At 35.1% G+C, this 16,041-nt stretch overlaps 1 protein-coding gene across 1 annotated transcript in view; it reads right to left on the bottom strand.

The window, feature by feature from the left end:
- LOC115442004 (protein O-mannosyl-transferase TMTC1) overlaps positions 1 to 16,041 on the bottom strand; it is a 117,297-nt gene that overhangs the window by 7,873 nt on the left and 93,383 nt on the right. The window contains exons 4-5 of the mRNA XM_037441594.1: positions 1,660 to 1,733; positions 43 to 177 (exon numbers count right to left, since the gene is read on the bottom strand). Of these exons, the coding sequence (XP_037297491.1) occupies positions 43 to 177; positions 1,660 to 1,733 (209 nt within the window). The remainder of the gene's footprint in view (positions 1 to 42; positions 178 to 1,659; positions 1,734 to 16,041) is intronic.

The following is a 16,041-nucleotide window of genomic DNA, read 5'->3' as shown; positions in this document are numbered from 1 at the left end:
AACTCAGATTACTTCTTTAATAGAATAGCAAGGACTTTATACCTTTGTATATTACTCCAGCATCTATACAGGTCCAGAGTAGCGCTGAACAGCAGAGCAGTGAGCCCAGTCTCCTTGGCCAGCATGCTGAGAGCACCAGCTACCACGCTCCACCATACTCGATGACAGCTAGAAGTCCTGAAAATATCAATAAGTACCTACAGTTTCTATGTTTTTTTTAAGAATTGCACAAGATTTGATTAAATTCTTAAGAAGGTAACGGGTTGCTCTTCTAGAATTGGAACGGAAAAGATATGGCCGAAAATGGTGCACAAGTATTAACTAGAACACGATAGGCAACTCTGCCTACCCTTTGAGGAATAATTTGTGAGCTTACGTATGAATATGAAGCAGACGTTTCGCAGCAGAACGGATAAAGTTTAAACTTAATTTAAAACATTGCAAGCCGCGACTATGATTTCCAACTTGATGGTAATGAAGCTGTAGTTTTGGTAACATATTAGTTCTGAATTAAACTTTTAACAACTTAAGTACATTCATTATGCATATCGTTCATTAATTTTTATTGTAACATAAAATATTACAGTCCATTTTAAGTAAGTACAAATATGTACGTTGATTGATCTTACTAGATACATCAGCATTACGCGGCTCTTTAACTGCTGGCAACTTTTATTTACATATTTAAATATAAGTAATATATATTTTATTGCGGGTCCTGAAACTGTGTTTTTCATTGTTACTTATTTTATTCATTAACTTGTAGATGGGTATAAAATTAAAAAAAAAAGTTAATTAGATTTCTGACATGACAAATACGCAATACCTTATTGTTGAAGCAGAATTAAAGAGTTATATGAATAAAGAGTAATATAATTATATTATGTAGCCTTGTATTTTTCTATCCTAAAACGTCTTTCTAAAAACTCTATCACCCCAAAATAACCAATAAAGCTGTCTAATTATCCAGAATTTGACAAATGTTTGTACTGGTACAGCTTCTATAATGGACAATTGTTATTCCAGAAACGTATTCTAACGCGGAAACTGTTTTGTTTCAAAATCTAGTTTAACGGGTAACAATTCTGTTTTGATATATTCAGCTTGTAGTTTTGTAGATAAATCAACTTCATTAAGATAAATAAATGCAGTAGTTGTATAATCGCCTGAAGCTTGGTGTAGAAACTTAATTTTATGAAACAACCATGCATTTATTAGATCTTATTTAAATGACGTTTACAAACAAGAATAGGGAACAGAACTACAGTAAAATGTAGATAAAAAAGCAAGCTTAAATATCGTAGGTTTCTAGAACCATCATATTAATTACTTTGAAATTGAAAATTGCGAGGATTTCAGTATTTTGTTATAAGAAAAATTTCTTTAAAGATCCGAACAGAGGTCAGGTCTATGACAACGGTGTTAAAAGACAGGTAAGAGCGGTGAATCCAAGAAGATGCTGAGAACACCCAGTTTTAGATGGTTTGCGTAGTTAAGTTACCCTTGAAAACATATTAGGGGTTCATATACAGCTTCCACAGTAAAGTATTTGGTGAGACAACGGTGATAATAAGACCTTGTAATGGATATTTGGATGTTGTGGGTTGAAAAGAAAATAGACTATGTTTGTAGGATCAAAAATATTTGTTACAAACTTACCCATGATACAGGAGTATAGAAGATAGAAAGAAGAAACACGCCAGCACATCAGCTCTGCCAACGACGCCGGCCACCTGTAATAATAATTATTAAATTTTTTTAAGATCTTTGCTAGTTTTACAGTGGATATATGAACTGTAAAAAATGACATTATTCCTTAAAAGTAAAGATCAATATGCTATAGTATATTTAGATCCCAGAACATACAAAAAGGCAACAACATGAAAAAGAAGGCAAATATAAGTCCTGTTAAACGCAGAAACGATATTAAAACCGATTTCCTTAGCAAATAAAAAAATGAACCTCCAACGGAAACGCCTCAAGGAAGATATTTGGAATCGTTTAATCCCCGGCAGTTAGGGCTGCCTCGAGCAATTAAATAGCTCCTAACTACATTAGGATATCGTTATTCGTTTTAAACGGTACAGCAACCCCTTAAGTGTCTATTACAAGTATAATCTAAGCGGAACACGCGTCTCAACCTTCTGGTATAAGGTTGTCATTTGGATTTTTCAAACTCAAGAGAACGATGAGTGGTTGCTAGACTTTGGAACGTTTCACCGACGACTTTGGTTAATAAAGGATTGAGTGTTACTATGTTAGGCTGAAAGATTACTTGAGAAGTCTTGTAACGCTTATTAAAATAGGAAAAACTAATATTAGAAAACCAAAGCTTATCTAAATGAAATATTTATGTGCCAAAAAAAAATTCAGATAAAAACAAAATGTTGACATAACAGTTTATTTGAGCTCTAATATTTGTCCGATTCATTCTGTTTCACTTCTTCATATAAACAAGGCTTACGATAGCGCTCAGCTTATACATCCAGACAATATTTAGTCTGTTTCCAGATTAAGGCTTCCAAAGTTACGATAACGACCTTAAAACTGTCGCCAAAAGCCTAACCCAACGACGTGACAAGTATTCTAAACCATTTTATAACTCGAGATTCAAAATACTAAATTCTATTGCTGTTCAGGTCTAGACTATTCCAGTACTCTTCTTATTGCATATCGATCTCCAATTTAGATATAAGAAAATATTACTCGAGATTCGTAGGACTTATTTTATGATCCTTAAAGGCTAGAAGATGCATTTCTCGAGAATTATTTAGATGGCCTATTACGGCTAGTATGAAATCTTCACTTCACCATACAATAGTTTATGCAAGTGGTGCTAAATCATTTGCAGCAAATAGTTACTACCTATCAGAGGCCTAATCTACAGAAGAGTTGAATTTAGTCCGTAGAAAATCGCTCTCAGCTCTCGCTTATACCACAATCTAATATAAGGCATAAGGCAGTTTTTGGAAGGGAAACTGCGTGGAGCAGATTACCCGCAGTTTTAATATTTAATTAATTGACAATTAGACCCTTATCAATGTAAATGGTAATAGAGAAAGTTACGTCCCTGGATGAGCTTTTCGGGGTTAGACTATTCGAATTAATATAGTGTGTTGTGGCATGGCGAGGAGACATTATTAAATGGTTGGGTGAGACTAGTTCATGAACGTTTAACTATGTTTCTATGGCACCTTTCACGAAATTCAATTTATTTCGGTAATATTTAACCAAGGAGGAAATAATAATTTTCCTTATAGTCATATGAGTTGTATAATATTTAAATGCTTTGCCAACTGCGCTTGCCTACTTGTTTAGGGTTTATTAGTAGTACTTGTGCATCTTCTCTAGTGTAAAACCGTCAACGATACAGCCTCTATAAAACCAATATTGGATTTTTACGTCAATAAAATACTAAGGGTCTGTTTTAGAACTTTTGAGAAAATGCTACTCATCATATTACCGTATAAGCCGACCAAACAAAAGTCACACGTAATCTATGCTACCAAATAATTGGTAATAAAATGAGTACTATATACTTTTGCTGTGTAGTGTGATAACTGACATAAATTAATTATTGGCGTGGATTCACTAGTCATGGCTCTAAAAGTTCTATGATTTGTTGCTGGGAAAGTGACAGCGTTTTACAACTAGGAATAAAAGGTACAATTTCTGGCAGATTCTCATTTTTTTGCCCCGGAAAAAGAAATAATAATGATATTGATGATCCATTTGAATATTTTACACTTCAATAAAAATCTACTATTGTATTTGCTCTCAAAGAGCAATAGATCCCCCATCTATTTACCAAGTTATTAGAAGTAATGAGCTGTTGTCCTATTTAGTAAAACTATATGGAGCTAATTAACGAACGCACTTCGAACGGCTCTCATCATATCGGTCTGTTGACAGTCATATAGTTTAAACAATCAGTTATTAATTAATTATGAAGTCTACTCACTGTGGATACAAGTACAGTAGTCACATAATTTTAGCTACTTAATATGGGATCTATAGCAAATGTCAAAATATTGCTATCGATGTCTATTAACGAATTAATTTTGAGTTTGCTTGCGGCATCTAAATCGATAAGTAATTAAGATGAAGTTGAAGTATTGATAAGTTTGATAATACAATTATATGAAAACGAAATATTGACAATTCGTTGCTATCATTTTGTTAACGGAGTAACATGGACAACGTTTGCATGGAGCTTTATGTAAAGGAATTCGGAAGGGAAGGTCGAAGATAGTAAATAAAATACTCATATTTTTATCCTCCGGCAATACATATTTGCCAATATTAATAATGGTACTTCCATATTTTATGACCAAAAAAACGTTACATTTGATCCCAAATATGAGTTGCTTGCACAAAAAGCAATATCTGAAACTATCGTAAAACAGCTGCGGTCTAGTTTAATCAAAAGCAGAAAGACATAAAGTTCATAAGAAAACCAATAACTACAGTTTCTTAGTGAAATGAGAGTACTCACGTAGACCCGACTGATATAAATTGCATCGCACAACTTTTTAAATTAAAACCTCGTGCAAAGACAACTCTTGCAATCGGCCGTTTCATAGGAAAAGTTTCAAGATTATTGCCTCCCAATCGACCACGTATATTGTTCAAGTAGTACCTTTGTGTTGTAATGGCTTGTTAATGCTATTAAGGCCAAGATTAGTTTAGCCATTGCCGAATGTTAGATCTTCGTAGTTTCGTAAATACGTAGGCAAAGTTGGAACAGAGTTATTGCTCGGTATCTTTTAACGGGCACTTTTGGAAACCGTATAAATGATGATGCTTCTGTTGAAGTATTATTTAATTCATTGATGTTGAAACTTGTTGATTTTGATATTTGATTTCTATATTGGGAATCCGTAATATATCTGAATTTTCCAATTAAGAATATGTTTGCTGTCCAGGAACATTGTTTATCATTTTGTGTAAGCTCGCGAGAGATGAAGAACTATTAAACCGTTGATGTACCTACACTTCGGCTCATCCCGTTAGATATAAAGGGTTTATATATTTTCAACAGTATACACATATTAATAGTGTGTCATAGCTTCCATTTGTAACGCCGCAGGCTGTAATCGATAATGATTTATTTGAAGCGAGGCTAGAGCGGAGTTGTCACGTATTTTGTAAAAGGTACGAACATCTGTCGACGCACAAATTTGATTTCACGCTGATTTCGGTCTGTTTGTTCCTTGTATTTCAGATGGTTAAATGAGATTTGGGATTTTGTACAGATGTCGTTGCCAATTGGATTACTAATAAAAAAACAAATTACTTAATACCTAGTAATCATTTCTTATTAGGTTATTACCCAAAACACATGGTTGAATAAACAACAATTAATAATATAGAAATACACGGACTTTTTTTTCAAATTTATTAAATATAACTGACCTACAGCCACGATGATCACAACTGAAACAAATTGTTAAGAATATTAATTGTCTGTATAATTAATTTTGCTCGCGGTCTCCGTTTTCAAATGCGATTACTCTAGAAACTGTCCATTAATCTGTTTTCCTTATTATTTTGATTTAAACTGCATTACTAATATTGTATCTAGCACATAAATAAAACATCCATTAAATATAAAAATCTACGGCAATAACCTATATCAAAATATATTTCCCCGAATAAGACCCAATTAAATTTCTGTAGACGTCGCTGTTTCGAATATTAGATGTGGCATTTCGAGGATCCGTCCGTTTGCAATATCAGGGAAACCTTCAAAAATGTTATATCTCTCCAATTCTCAAATTGGACGAAATTATTACACTTTATTACGACGAAGACGTTTTTTGAATTATTTATTTGATATTTATATTTAGAAATTAAATATTACAGTCTTCATAAGTTTCACTTAAAGGGCTATACAAATTTATTTAATACGTATTCTCAAGTTTTATCGCCTGCACCATTATTTGGTGTAGACATGCTTGTGACCTGCCAAGACTATCTACGATTATGGCAAATTTATGAGTAAAGTCTTGGGATCATCACTTTTCTTGCCGTAATAACAAATATTTCTTCCCATGTTCTCTCATATTTCTAGTTCCATATTATTCAGATTGTAGTTTTTGTCTTCTACACGCACTAGAACATACTGCTCATAATCATCAAATTATATTTAAAAATTCCCTATTTTATAATAATTTACTTTTCTGTTATGACCTGTCATAACCGATTGAATGCTTACAACCAATAAAGATTTTCAGGGCCACTGTAGAATCTAATCTAAAGGTTAGAATAGATATGTGATATGATTGCCTTCGGGCAATAAATAGCGCCAAGATCCACAACCCAAAACAACAGGATACTCAAATAAAACCCATCAAACTAAATAATAACCATTAATATCCGATGTAAATTGTAATCCATTTAGTTGAGATCAAAGCGGCTGCCAGAAGGTACCGCGCAGAATAGCGGCTGAATTTTGAATTCAATCAAGCGAAGCCACGTTGCTCCGAAGCGACGCCGACAATAAATGTTCAGCTTTTGTTAATTATACTGGCAACTCCGAGTTTGAGCCCAACAATGAACTACGTAATCCTGTTTACTACTATTTTGCCGCTGTCGAACTTTGGATGCAGATCTGGAGCGATGGAAGGGAGGGGAGACGGCGTTGTTATTTTTTAAATATTTTGGATTCGTGCCCAGTAATACGAGGTATGGTGGAGTGTATTTGAAGCCTTCATTTCTAAATTTAATTTTATACTTATACATGTACAGGTAGACTTAATGGTATAGGCATTCTCTACCAGTCAACGTAACCGGGCGGTGCTGAGATGTAATAAAGTAAGTGCTAAAAAAAAAAACAGTAATATGAATTAATTACTAAATCATTTACGTATATAGATACTGGACGTGTTATGAAGGGATTTTGTCACTAAAATTTACGTTATGAATTGTTTTACAGTATCAGCGAGTACATGAGATATGGTGTTTACTTACCAGACTCCCACTTCTGACTGAACTAAAGACTTTAGCAGTACATTTACATTACTAATGGGCACTTAACTTCCATTTTGCTTCAATTAATAATATAATAATCTATCTATAACCGCTCTCAGCCCAAGGTTTAGACCAAAACGCTCTGCTCCACAGTTTCGATACGATTTCGTGCAGATCTCTAACTGCTTTATGCACTTTGGCGTGGCAAAGATAAAATGTGACATCGCTAAAAATGGATGCAATAAACTTTTACTCTGCGGCGCCACCGAGCTGCCGCTGTCACTTGTGCAACCATATTATACTGGAGTTAGAAGGGAAATGGGTTCAGAATTCGCTTATCAGAAACTTTATTCGCTATGAAATTTTAAATTCACTATTATAATAATGACAAAACGGATATCAAACCGATTTGCATAGTAGCAAAAAATTTTGTAGTAGCGTTTCTTGTTCCACATGAGTGAGTATTAAAAAAGGTTTTTAAATTACATATTCGGGGTAATTAGACATTGCGTTACGACAACTCTATACTCGTATTTACGTTGACTAACATTGTGCCAAAAATCATATTTTTACTAAAAACCCTGGTTTTACTTTACTATTTTTTTTATAATTTTGTATTTTAGTGCAAATACGGCATTTGCGTGCGTCTATTTCTGACTGGAAGTGTGATTTTTCCGCAGTGACGAATGCTCTTAGAGTAGTACTAGTGGCATTAGGGTGTGTAAATTTAAAATTTATTTTTATTGCATTTTTTTGTACGTATATTACCAGTGTCGAGGTCATAGTCGTATCTAATTATGGCGAACTCTATTTATTTTGTCTTACACTTTTTTATTTTACTGGTTGGAATAATGTATTAAAAAGTGTTTTATTTTAAGAAGATAAGTATGTGGTTTTATTTAGTAACGCAAAGAACCCTGTATATATCGTTAAGGTAATCAGTCTAATCGGGGATAAATAGAAGAAACTATTCGATTTTTTTTTTTGCCGAAACGACCTTTAAACATTTCTTTAGCCGCAGATAAAAATATCACGCTAAAAAAAAATTAAGAACTAAGAAATCTACGTCCACATATAGAATTGGTGTCAATATTTTAATTTCTATCAACAGAAATTTCTTGTTTGAGAACTGACTAGAAATCTATAGTTTGTCCAAAGAGAGAGAAAGATTGCCTTGCCGTGCACGTAAAAAAAGATAGTTTGTCTCGTTTGTCTTAGAGCCGTAAATTCGATATTAATCGAAACTACATCCCTTTTAGTGGAAGCTATAGCATTTCAACGTTATATACTGGTCTTATTATCTCTCATCATGATAATATCGACAACCTACAGATTCCCATTCCCAGAACAAGTCTGTGGTAAATTTAATAAATTCCCGTTTTCAGAACAAGATTGTGGTAAAAGACAACCTTGAAACCGTTAAGGGAGAATATTATTAATACTCATTTGTTTAGAATCGAATTTCCAACGTGATTTTTGAATAAAAACCTCCGTCTATACGCAGAAAGGTTAAGTCGTTTAACTATTTAAAATAAAGAAGAAAAAAATATTGTAACATTTTTCATTTAATAAAATACTGGTATTCCCAGCATATTTTTGCGCAATATAGTGATAAAATCTGTACGTGACACAAAAACATCAAGTTTCGGCAACTTTAAATGCTGGCCAAAGTTTGTTACAAACTCTGGTAATTGTTTTAACTTGCTCGGGTTCTGCTTTTGTTCACATTTCAGCACATAGCTAACCTGTTTTCGAAAAGAGCAAGTTTAACTTTCTTACGAGTTCTTTTAAATATTTTATTTTCATTTCGTAGCTACATAAACTTTGTGATTTTAATGGAAAATAGGTTTGTAAGAGGAATCGATATTTTTTAAATCGTATGATTTGAGCTACCTAGATAATTAGGATTGCCGTCCTAGTATTTTAAGTTATTAGAAACTGGTATTACAAATTGCTTTGCCACGTCTAGAGCGATTTATTAAATGTCATCTTCCAAATTTTCATGGAGAACTCCAAGAAATTTACGTTGTAAGAAATGAGTGAGATCAAATCCTTGGTCACTGCCTCTGCACTTAGTTCCACGCTCAACTCCATTGTTATCCTCGTGGATTATTGGTCATGTAATAGCGATGGCGATATGACGATAGATTTGCCCCTATTACACTATGGGATGAAACATACGACGATGAGTAGGTGTCCTGGTTGTTCCTCTCCCTACCTTGGGGTATAAGCGTGATTTGTACGTAATACGAATGTAGGTATATACCATAATGCTATTAATAATAATAATTTCAGCCCTGTATTATATACTTGCCCACTGCTGAGCACGGGCCTCCTCTACTACTGAGAGGGATTAGGCCTTAGTCCACCACGCTGGCCTAGTGCGGATTGGTAAACTTCACACACCTTCGAAATTCCTATAGAGAACTTCTCAGATGTGCAGGTTTCCTCACGATGTTTTCCTTCACCGTTAAAGCGAACGATAAATTCACAAAGAATACACACATGAATTTTTTTTTAGAAAAGTCAGAGGTGTGTGCCCTTGGGATTTGAACCTGCGGACATTCGTCTCGGCAGTCCGTTCCACACCCAACTAGGCTATCGCCGCTTTTATAATGCTATTATTATTTACAAAATTATAGTCTGATTAAATTGTTAGTTAGTATTCATCGCTCGCCTACTACCGCTTCACCGAGGAAGAAAAGACTCCATTGAAAAGTTGAACATTCAGTAATCTACCGCTGTACGTATTACACTTACCAATTTATGTCGATTCATACAGTAATGCTGCCCCGAGCCTAGATTTTCTCTTTAAAACTACTCGATCGAATTCGCAGATAAATAAAGCATAAAGCAAAATGTCCCACAATGCTTTGTGAAAGGGTAAAACAGCACTTTAGAGCAATAAACAAAGCTGTCTTCGTGAAAAATCCTCCGCGAAGCACTTGGCTGGGTCCGCAACAAGTGTTATTGTTGTGCTAACAATAGTCGAATCATAATTTTAAATTGGACAACTGGTTCTAGAGTATTTTAGTTTTTTGGCTACCGTTGGTGAGACTAACTTTTGACAAGAGTAACTAGATTATTTCATGGAATAATTTTGAGTAAAAATTTTACGACCATCAAGAGACAATGAACAAATTCGTGGAATTCAAGTGCTGAGAATACTTGAACTGAAAACAAGTTGAGTGGCTGTGGAGCAGGTAAAGTTTTGTAATTGGCTGTTTACAATTCCCCAGAAGAAAATTTTAGTGCTAAAATGAAAGCTAGTGCGTTTACTAAAACAACAACCATACTTGTAGGTCGTGTACAATTGTTACTTAACCTTTGAAGTACGTGAAGGATATGGAGGGTAAGCAGTATTTTTATAATGCTGTCAATTACATTTTGACCAGCTTAAGGACTGGTCACGAATATCTACAATTATTGAGTATTTTCGAGTAGCTAAAACTAAAATACAAAGCTATTCATCATTCAAAGTTTGTGGACATACATTTAAAAACCCAAATCACTGTCTCAAAAGCACCTCTCTTTTTTTGCAACAAAATCAACCGCACAGTTAGAACGCAATTTATTAAAAATAACTGAGGTCCTCTCAGACCTCAAGAGACTAAGTGATTCAAGTCCCCAAACCTTCGTGGTGTCTCGCTCCGATGCCGACTCAACGGACAACTAATTGCTGCAGACTTAATTAAGCCTCAGACCCTTGTCTTTTTGACACTTCTTGGGTCAGGAGAAGATTATCCAAAGGAAAAACATTGGAAGTAAACCCATGTGTTGCTTTTGAGTGCTCAAAGGGAATAAATAATATGGACCTCGAAGCTATTATGTTTTTGAATTTTCGCTATGAAATGTATTTAGCTTTTGTGAGTTTGCGTAAATTAATTTCATCACAATTAAATATTTATAATATGAAAATAACATTCTGAGGTAATGTGTTAAAATATCAAATCTTAATAGACTTTATATTCTTCTTGTTCACAAAAAATATTAAATCTATTTCGTGAAGACTTGAAAATTTACTCACTGATCTATGATATGTTGGTAAGAAACGATATTAAACATTATCTTGAAAATCGATCTTAATCATATTTCCTATGACTCGCTTAACTAAACCCAGATGATATCGGAGGGCGTAGGGTCGCGTGCGGTTAGTACCAATGGCCAAACTTCCTTCGGAGGTAATCATGGTCCTCACCGCACGTGACTTGCAACCTTCGGGTCAATATGATAAGACTGAATGTGAGTTTAATGCGTTTACTAACAGAGGACCCGTTTGTTACGGAGTTGTGTTCTGAGGTTTGTAATGCGTATCCAGCTAGTATGTTGCCAGTTTCTTTAGAAGAAACTAGTTCAGTTTGTATATCTTTATCATCAAGTGAGAGCCTGCGATCATCGCCTCGTCATATTCTTCCAGAAAATGGCAGGCGTTGCATGTACGCCGTATCGTTGATCGTGATCAAAATACTGTCTGTGACAAAAATCTATTTCCAATATAGGTAGGTACGATCAACAATATGCAGGGTGTGGTTAGTCGCATCACATTTTCGACAATTATGTATCTATTGATATAAATGTATAAGTTCGCGCAAATTACCCTTCTGACAGGAAAAATTCACATGAATGATTTTAACTCGTGCGATAGACCTTCCATAATAAAATCCAGGAGGGCAAAGTAAGAAACAATTACGCATAAAATAATATCCCCGGACATAAGTATTATAGGGTCCAGTAAACGATAAGGTCCCGATACGAGGCCCCGCACGCATAAACTTTTGATGGCCGGGCGTTATATTGTATGAGCAGCGGACCCAATCTCGGTAATGGTACGAAGACAATAACATCGGCTTGTAAGGTTTGCGCAGACTTGTCGACTTAATAAGTCTATTGGAAAACCTGATAAATAAAATACAATAAAAATAACAAGACTCATTTCAGAATCTGGTAGGAAGTTAGTGCTTTGAGCAGTTTTATACAAGTTTACGGCTTCTCTTTAAATCACGCTCTCTTAACATCCTCCATGCGTGTATATACTTACTTATACCTTTGTAATATACGCGATACCGCCAACATCACTCTACTGCGCATTTAAAGCGCGTTATCAACTCGCCTTAAAAACATCCAAGTGGACTGTGCAATAGTGATATCTTGGCGATATGAGACATATCTTAAAGATAGGATATTAAGTAGGTATTAGTTCGTTCAAGCGCGTACGTGTGCGTATGCGGCCATAGCTCGGTTACACTGCACGAGAAATACACCCAATGTATAAGAACAGTAGCAGGACCGAGATGCTGACGTGGTGAAACCGACAACGAACCACAAGCATTGTTTAACTTTTGATATGTTATTGTTCTAGTATAATCTAGTATAATGGTCTCTTGGTTGTGAAGTTGAAAATTACTAAGATGAATTTTATAAACCATTGTCAGTTTGCAATAATGCGAAGGCGATAAGTATGCGTCACCCGTAATTTGTGTTTCATAAAGCTATTGCCATTCGATTAAATACATATGTTTTGAAACTGTGTGAAAGTGTACTACTCGTTAGACGCAAGTTTCTTCGACAAGTTTTCGAAATAGTAATTTTTGGTTAGTAATCGATGTTGTTTTATCATTTGCGACTTAACAATTTTGTATAATGCAAACAGTATGTACGTCATATTTTATTTATTTTTCAAAGTCGGGGAAGGGCAGCGAAGCGAAGCAGACCTTTTCTATTCTGCGAAAAAGGGTTACAGAGAATTTTACTCGTATTTAAACGATCTATATTGGGAATGGTTGGTAATTTTATACAATGTTTTACTGAGGCGCAGTAGAGAAATTGTAGATGTAAAGCGAATATTTTCAATTACATAGGCGTGTAAAAAGAGAGCATAATTGGTGCAAATAAAAATTGAGAATACAACTCGTTTGAAAATAAATAATTAAATTTGCTAATTTATATAAAACAATTAAATTTGTGGCAACTGCCAGTTAATGCTTACAAAGAGCTGATTATTCGTTTGTAGTGCGTATAGTATCTACATAAATATATAAGTTATTATAATGTAGGTGCAAACTTTAATAGTTTAACCTAAACCACTGCCGTATCAATCAGCACAGCTCTATTTCCAAATCCTTAATTACACATCACGTGTTCACTATTACAAAGTCTTATGTTAATTTTCACTTATGTTGCAAAATTGGTGTGTTATGATGTTGGTAAAAAAGAAAAGGAAAATGTAATAAAATGAATAAAATAAATAAACTTCTCCTTTTATTTATCTTTATATATTGGATATGTTCCCCGAAAAAGGCTTAGAATTTTTGATACATAATTCAATTTGCTAGTCACATAACATAAAACCTTGTTATAGTGAGTCAGCTACATGACATTACACCACGACAGCTACTAGATTACTACAATTTTAGTATTTTTATTAGAATCCCCACCCCACACCTGAGATACATGAAACGCATGAATAAAGCCCGCGGTTCACGGTTTTCGTTCAGAAAGCAATCAGCCGTTCATTGCGCGGGGCCGGCGAGGCCCGCTTCATACAAAATGTATGGGAGCCAGCGAATTTTTGTACTTTATCTTACACATTACTACACGACCGTGTTGGATATTTGGGTTCGTACTACAGCGTATGTATTATAGCTTGGATAATACACATTAAGAGAGAATAATAATGGTTATTTAACTTTTATGTTGACTTTAAGTTGTCTTAGTTTTTATAAGAACAAAATATATTCACTGACATGAGATAAAAATTATGATACAAATATGGACTAGACGTATATTTTTTGTCATTTTATTTTAAATCCATGTGGAATATTCGATGCCACAGATAAGCACAGATAGAAAAACATACAGATAAAAAAATTATCACCCCCTTTTTGAGCCCGTAAAATAAATACCCAAATAGACAAACCTTTTCGATAGAACTGTAAATAGGCTGTCTTCTGTCAAGGAAGTTACAATTTATTCCCCAATTAAACTTAAACACGATATTGTCGTGTAAACTCAAAGTCGGACCACTGTTGAGCCAGTCACGGAGTGGGCGTTCTTGTTTCGAGAAAAACAAATTTTTGAGTTTGATAATTTTTAGCAAGTATATGATGATTTGCATGAACTTTATATAAATAATATCATATAGCGGTTTATTTTTTGTGACTTATCAATTATGTTTGGAAGAGATGAAGTTAGCTCTAAACAGTAAACACTTTATTCAGCAAAGATATGCTGAACTGGTGATCATGCTTAGTAATTTTTACATATGTTTAAATGGAAATACAACAATAAAAGAATTTTCTACCAAATAAAAGGATAATAAAATTTCAGAATTCGTTCAACATTCAATTAATGAAACGACAGATAAATCAAGTGGATTATACGCTCAGGTGATGATGAAAATTCATATTAACGAGAAACTACGGAACAATCAAGTGTGAATCCTCCAAAATGTTAATTAACTGTGAACAGAAATTACTCCGCGCCCGTAGGACAGGTATCAGCTGACCGCTTATTATATCGGCAGCTAATGAAGTGCAGATGTATGCTTACTGTTTGTAGTAACAAGACTATCTCGGTTAAAGGCCGCCTCATAAAATCGTACAAAAATCGATATTACTCCTATGAATCATGATCCTAAGAAGAAGGCTCTTCGACTCTCAGGAAACACTCGGGAAATTATGAGCACGGTTTGCTCGTTCCATTACGTTTCGTTCATTCATTTGAAAAAAATATAAATAATGACTAAATTACTCGCTCGACAGTAATTATAAAAGGTAGGAGGACCATCCAGATTGTGCAAAGCGTCGAATTCGATGGGGCAGAAGCCTCCGCGCGCCGACGGACGCTACTCTTTGCTGCCCGCTCGCGATCCCCGATGGCCCCTATTAATTCCCGTGAAATCTCCAAACGCCCCCAATCCATAAGGCCGGAGACACCGGCCAGTCTACGTCCTACGTCTTCTTTGGCGACGGGAGGTATCTTCTACTAATTCTCTCTCGGCACTCTTCTTCAGCGAAAGATCTCTCTCCACTTCGTAACCTAACCTAGCCTAACCCCGGTTCTCTTTTCTTAAAGCAATGCATAAAATAATCTTCTGGTATAATTAGTATATTTTTAGTAGTAAAGAATTCATCATCAGGTGTTTTTGCGTTGCCTAAAAATACTACAGCTACAATGATCAATTCACGGTATTATTAAAAACCAGCACCGAGCCGAAAAATGTAACGCATTCAAGCGATCCCTCTACAAAACCGAACACGTCCAATCTACTCGCGGGCATTGATCGAACCGCACAAAGGGGGCAATTCCTAGTCATCGAAACTGTTTGCAGAACAAAAAGTACGGCCGCGGCTCACTTGCGCCGAAACAACTTTATTTTACAAGTTTGGAGAGCACCCATACGAGGTACCCGCTTCACTTATTATCTTTAGAGTAGTTTATCGCTAATCAATCGATAGATGCTTCAAATAAATGACTACTAACTAACTCAGTTAAAGCTTTCAGATTCATAGATTGTATGAAAATGGAGCATTGATAGGTCTTTGCTGCTATTGGTTGTGGTGTTACAGTAAACACGTTGACAGCGTCTACGCGCCGCCTAAGACTAATTTAGACTACACACCACTCACCATCGATAAATATTGCTATGCCCGAAACGCACAGCAATCATAATAAAAAATGTATCTAGTATATAGGTAAATATTTTTGTCACAATACTTTCGTCTCTCCTCAATTGTGATAAAATATAAAACTCATCAACACGTCGGTACCAGAGCCTGCACGGTGTATATTGTGCTGGAGCGTGATCGTGTTCCGCGTGACATGATGGATGGCGAGCCAATGGCTATCTCTGATGTAATGCCGTCATGCTGTCCCGCTCCCCATCGGAGATCCATGCTCGGGACTATAAATTGACATCGCGCAGTTTGTCGAGCAAATTTGTGCCTTATATCCCAATAATATCAAACAGTGTTAATTACTAACACCCGTGTTTCTAGGAAAATAAACCTGAATACTTTTGCCTACTTCTACCACTTCAAGGTAACTGGTAGAATATAATTTAGAAATAGA

The sequence above is a fragment of the Manduca sexta genome, chromosome 22, assembly GCF_014839805.1.
Source record: "Manduca sexta isolate Smith_Timp_Sample1 chromosome 22, JHU_Msex_v1.0, whole genome shotgun sequence".
Classification (NCBI taxonomy): Eukaryota; Metazoa; Arthropoda; class Insecta; order Lepidoptera; family Sphingidae; genus Manduca; species Manduca sexta.
The sequence above is the reverse complement of the archived record's forward strand: the minus strand, read 5'-3'. Positions and strand labels throughout refer to the sequence as shown.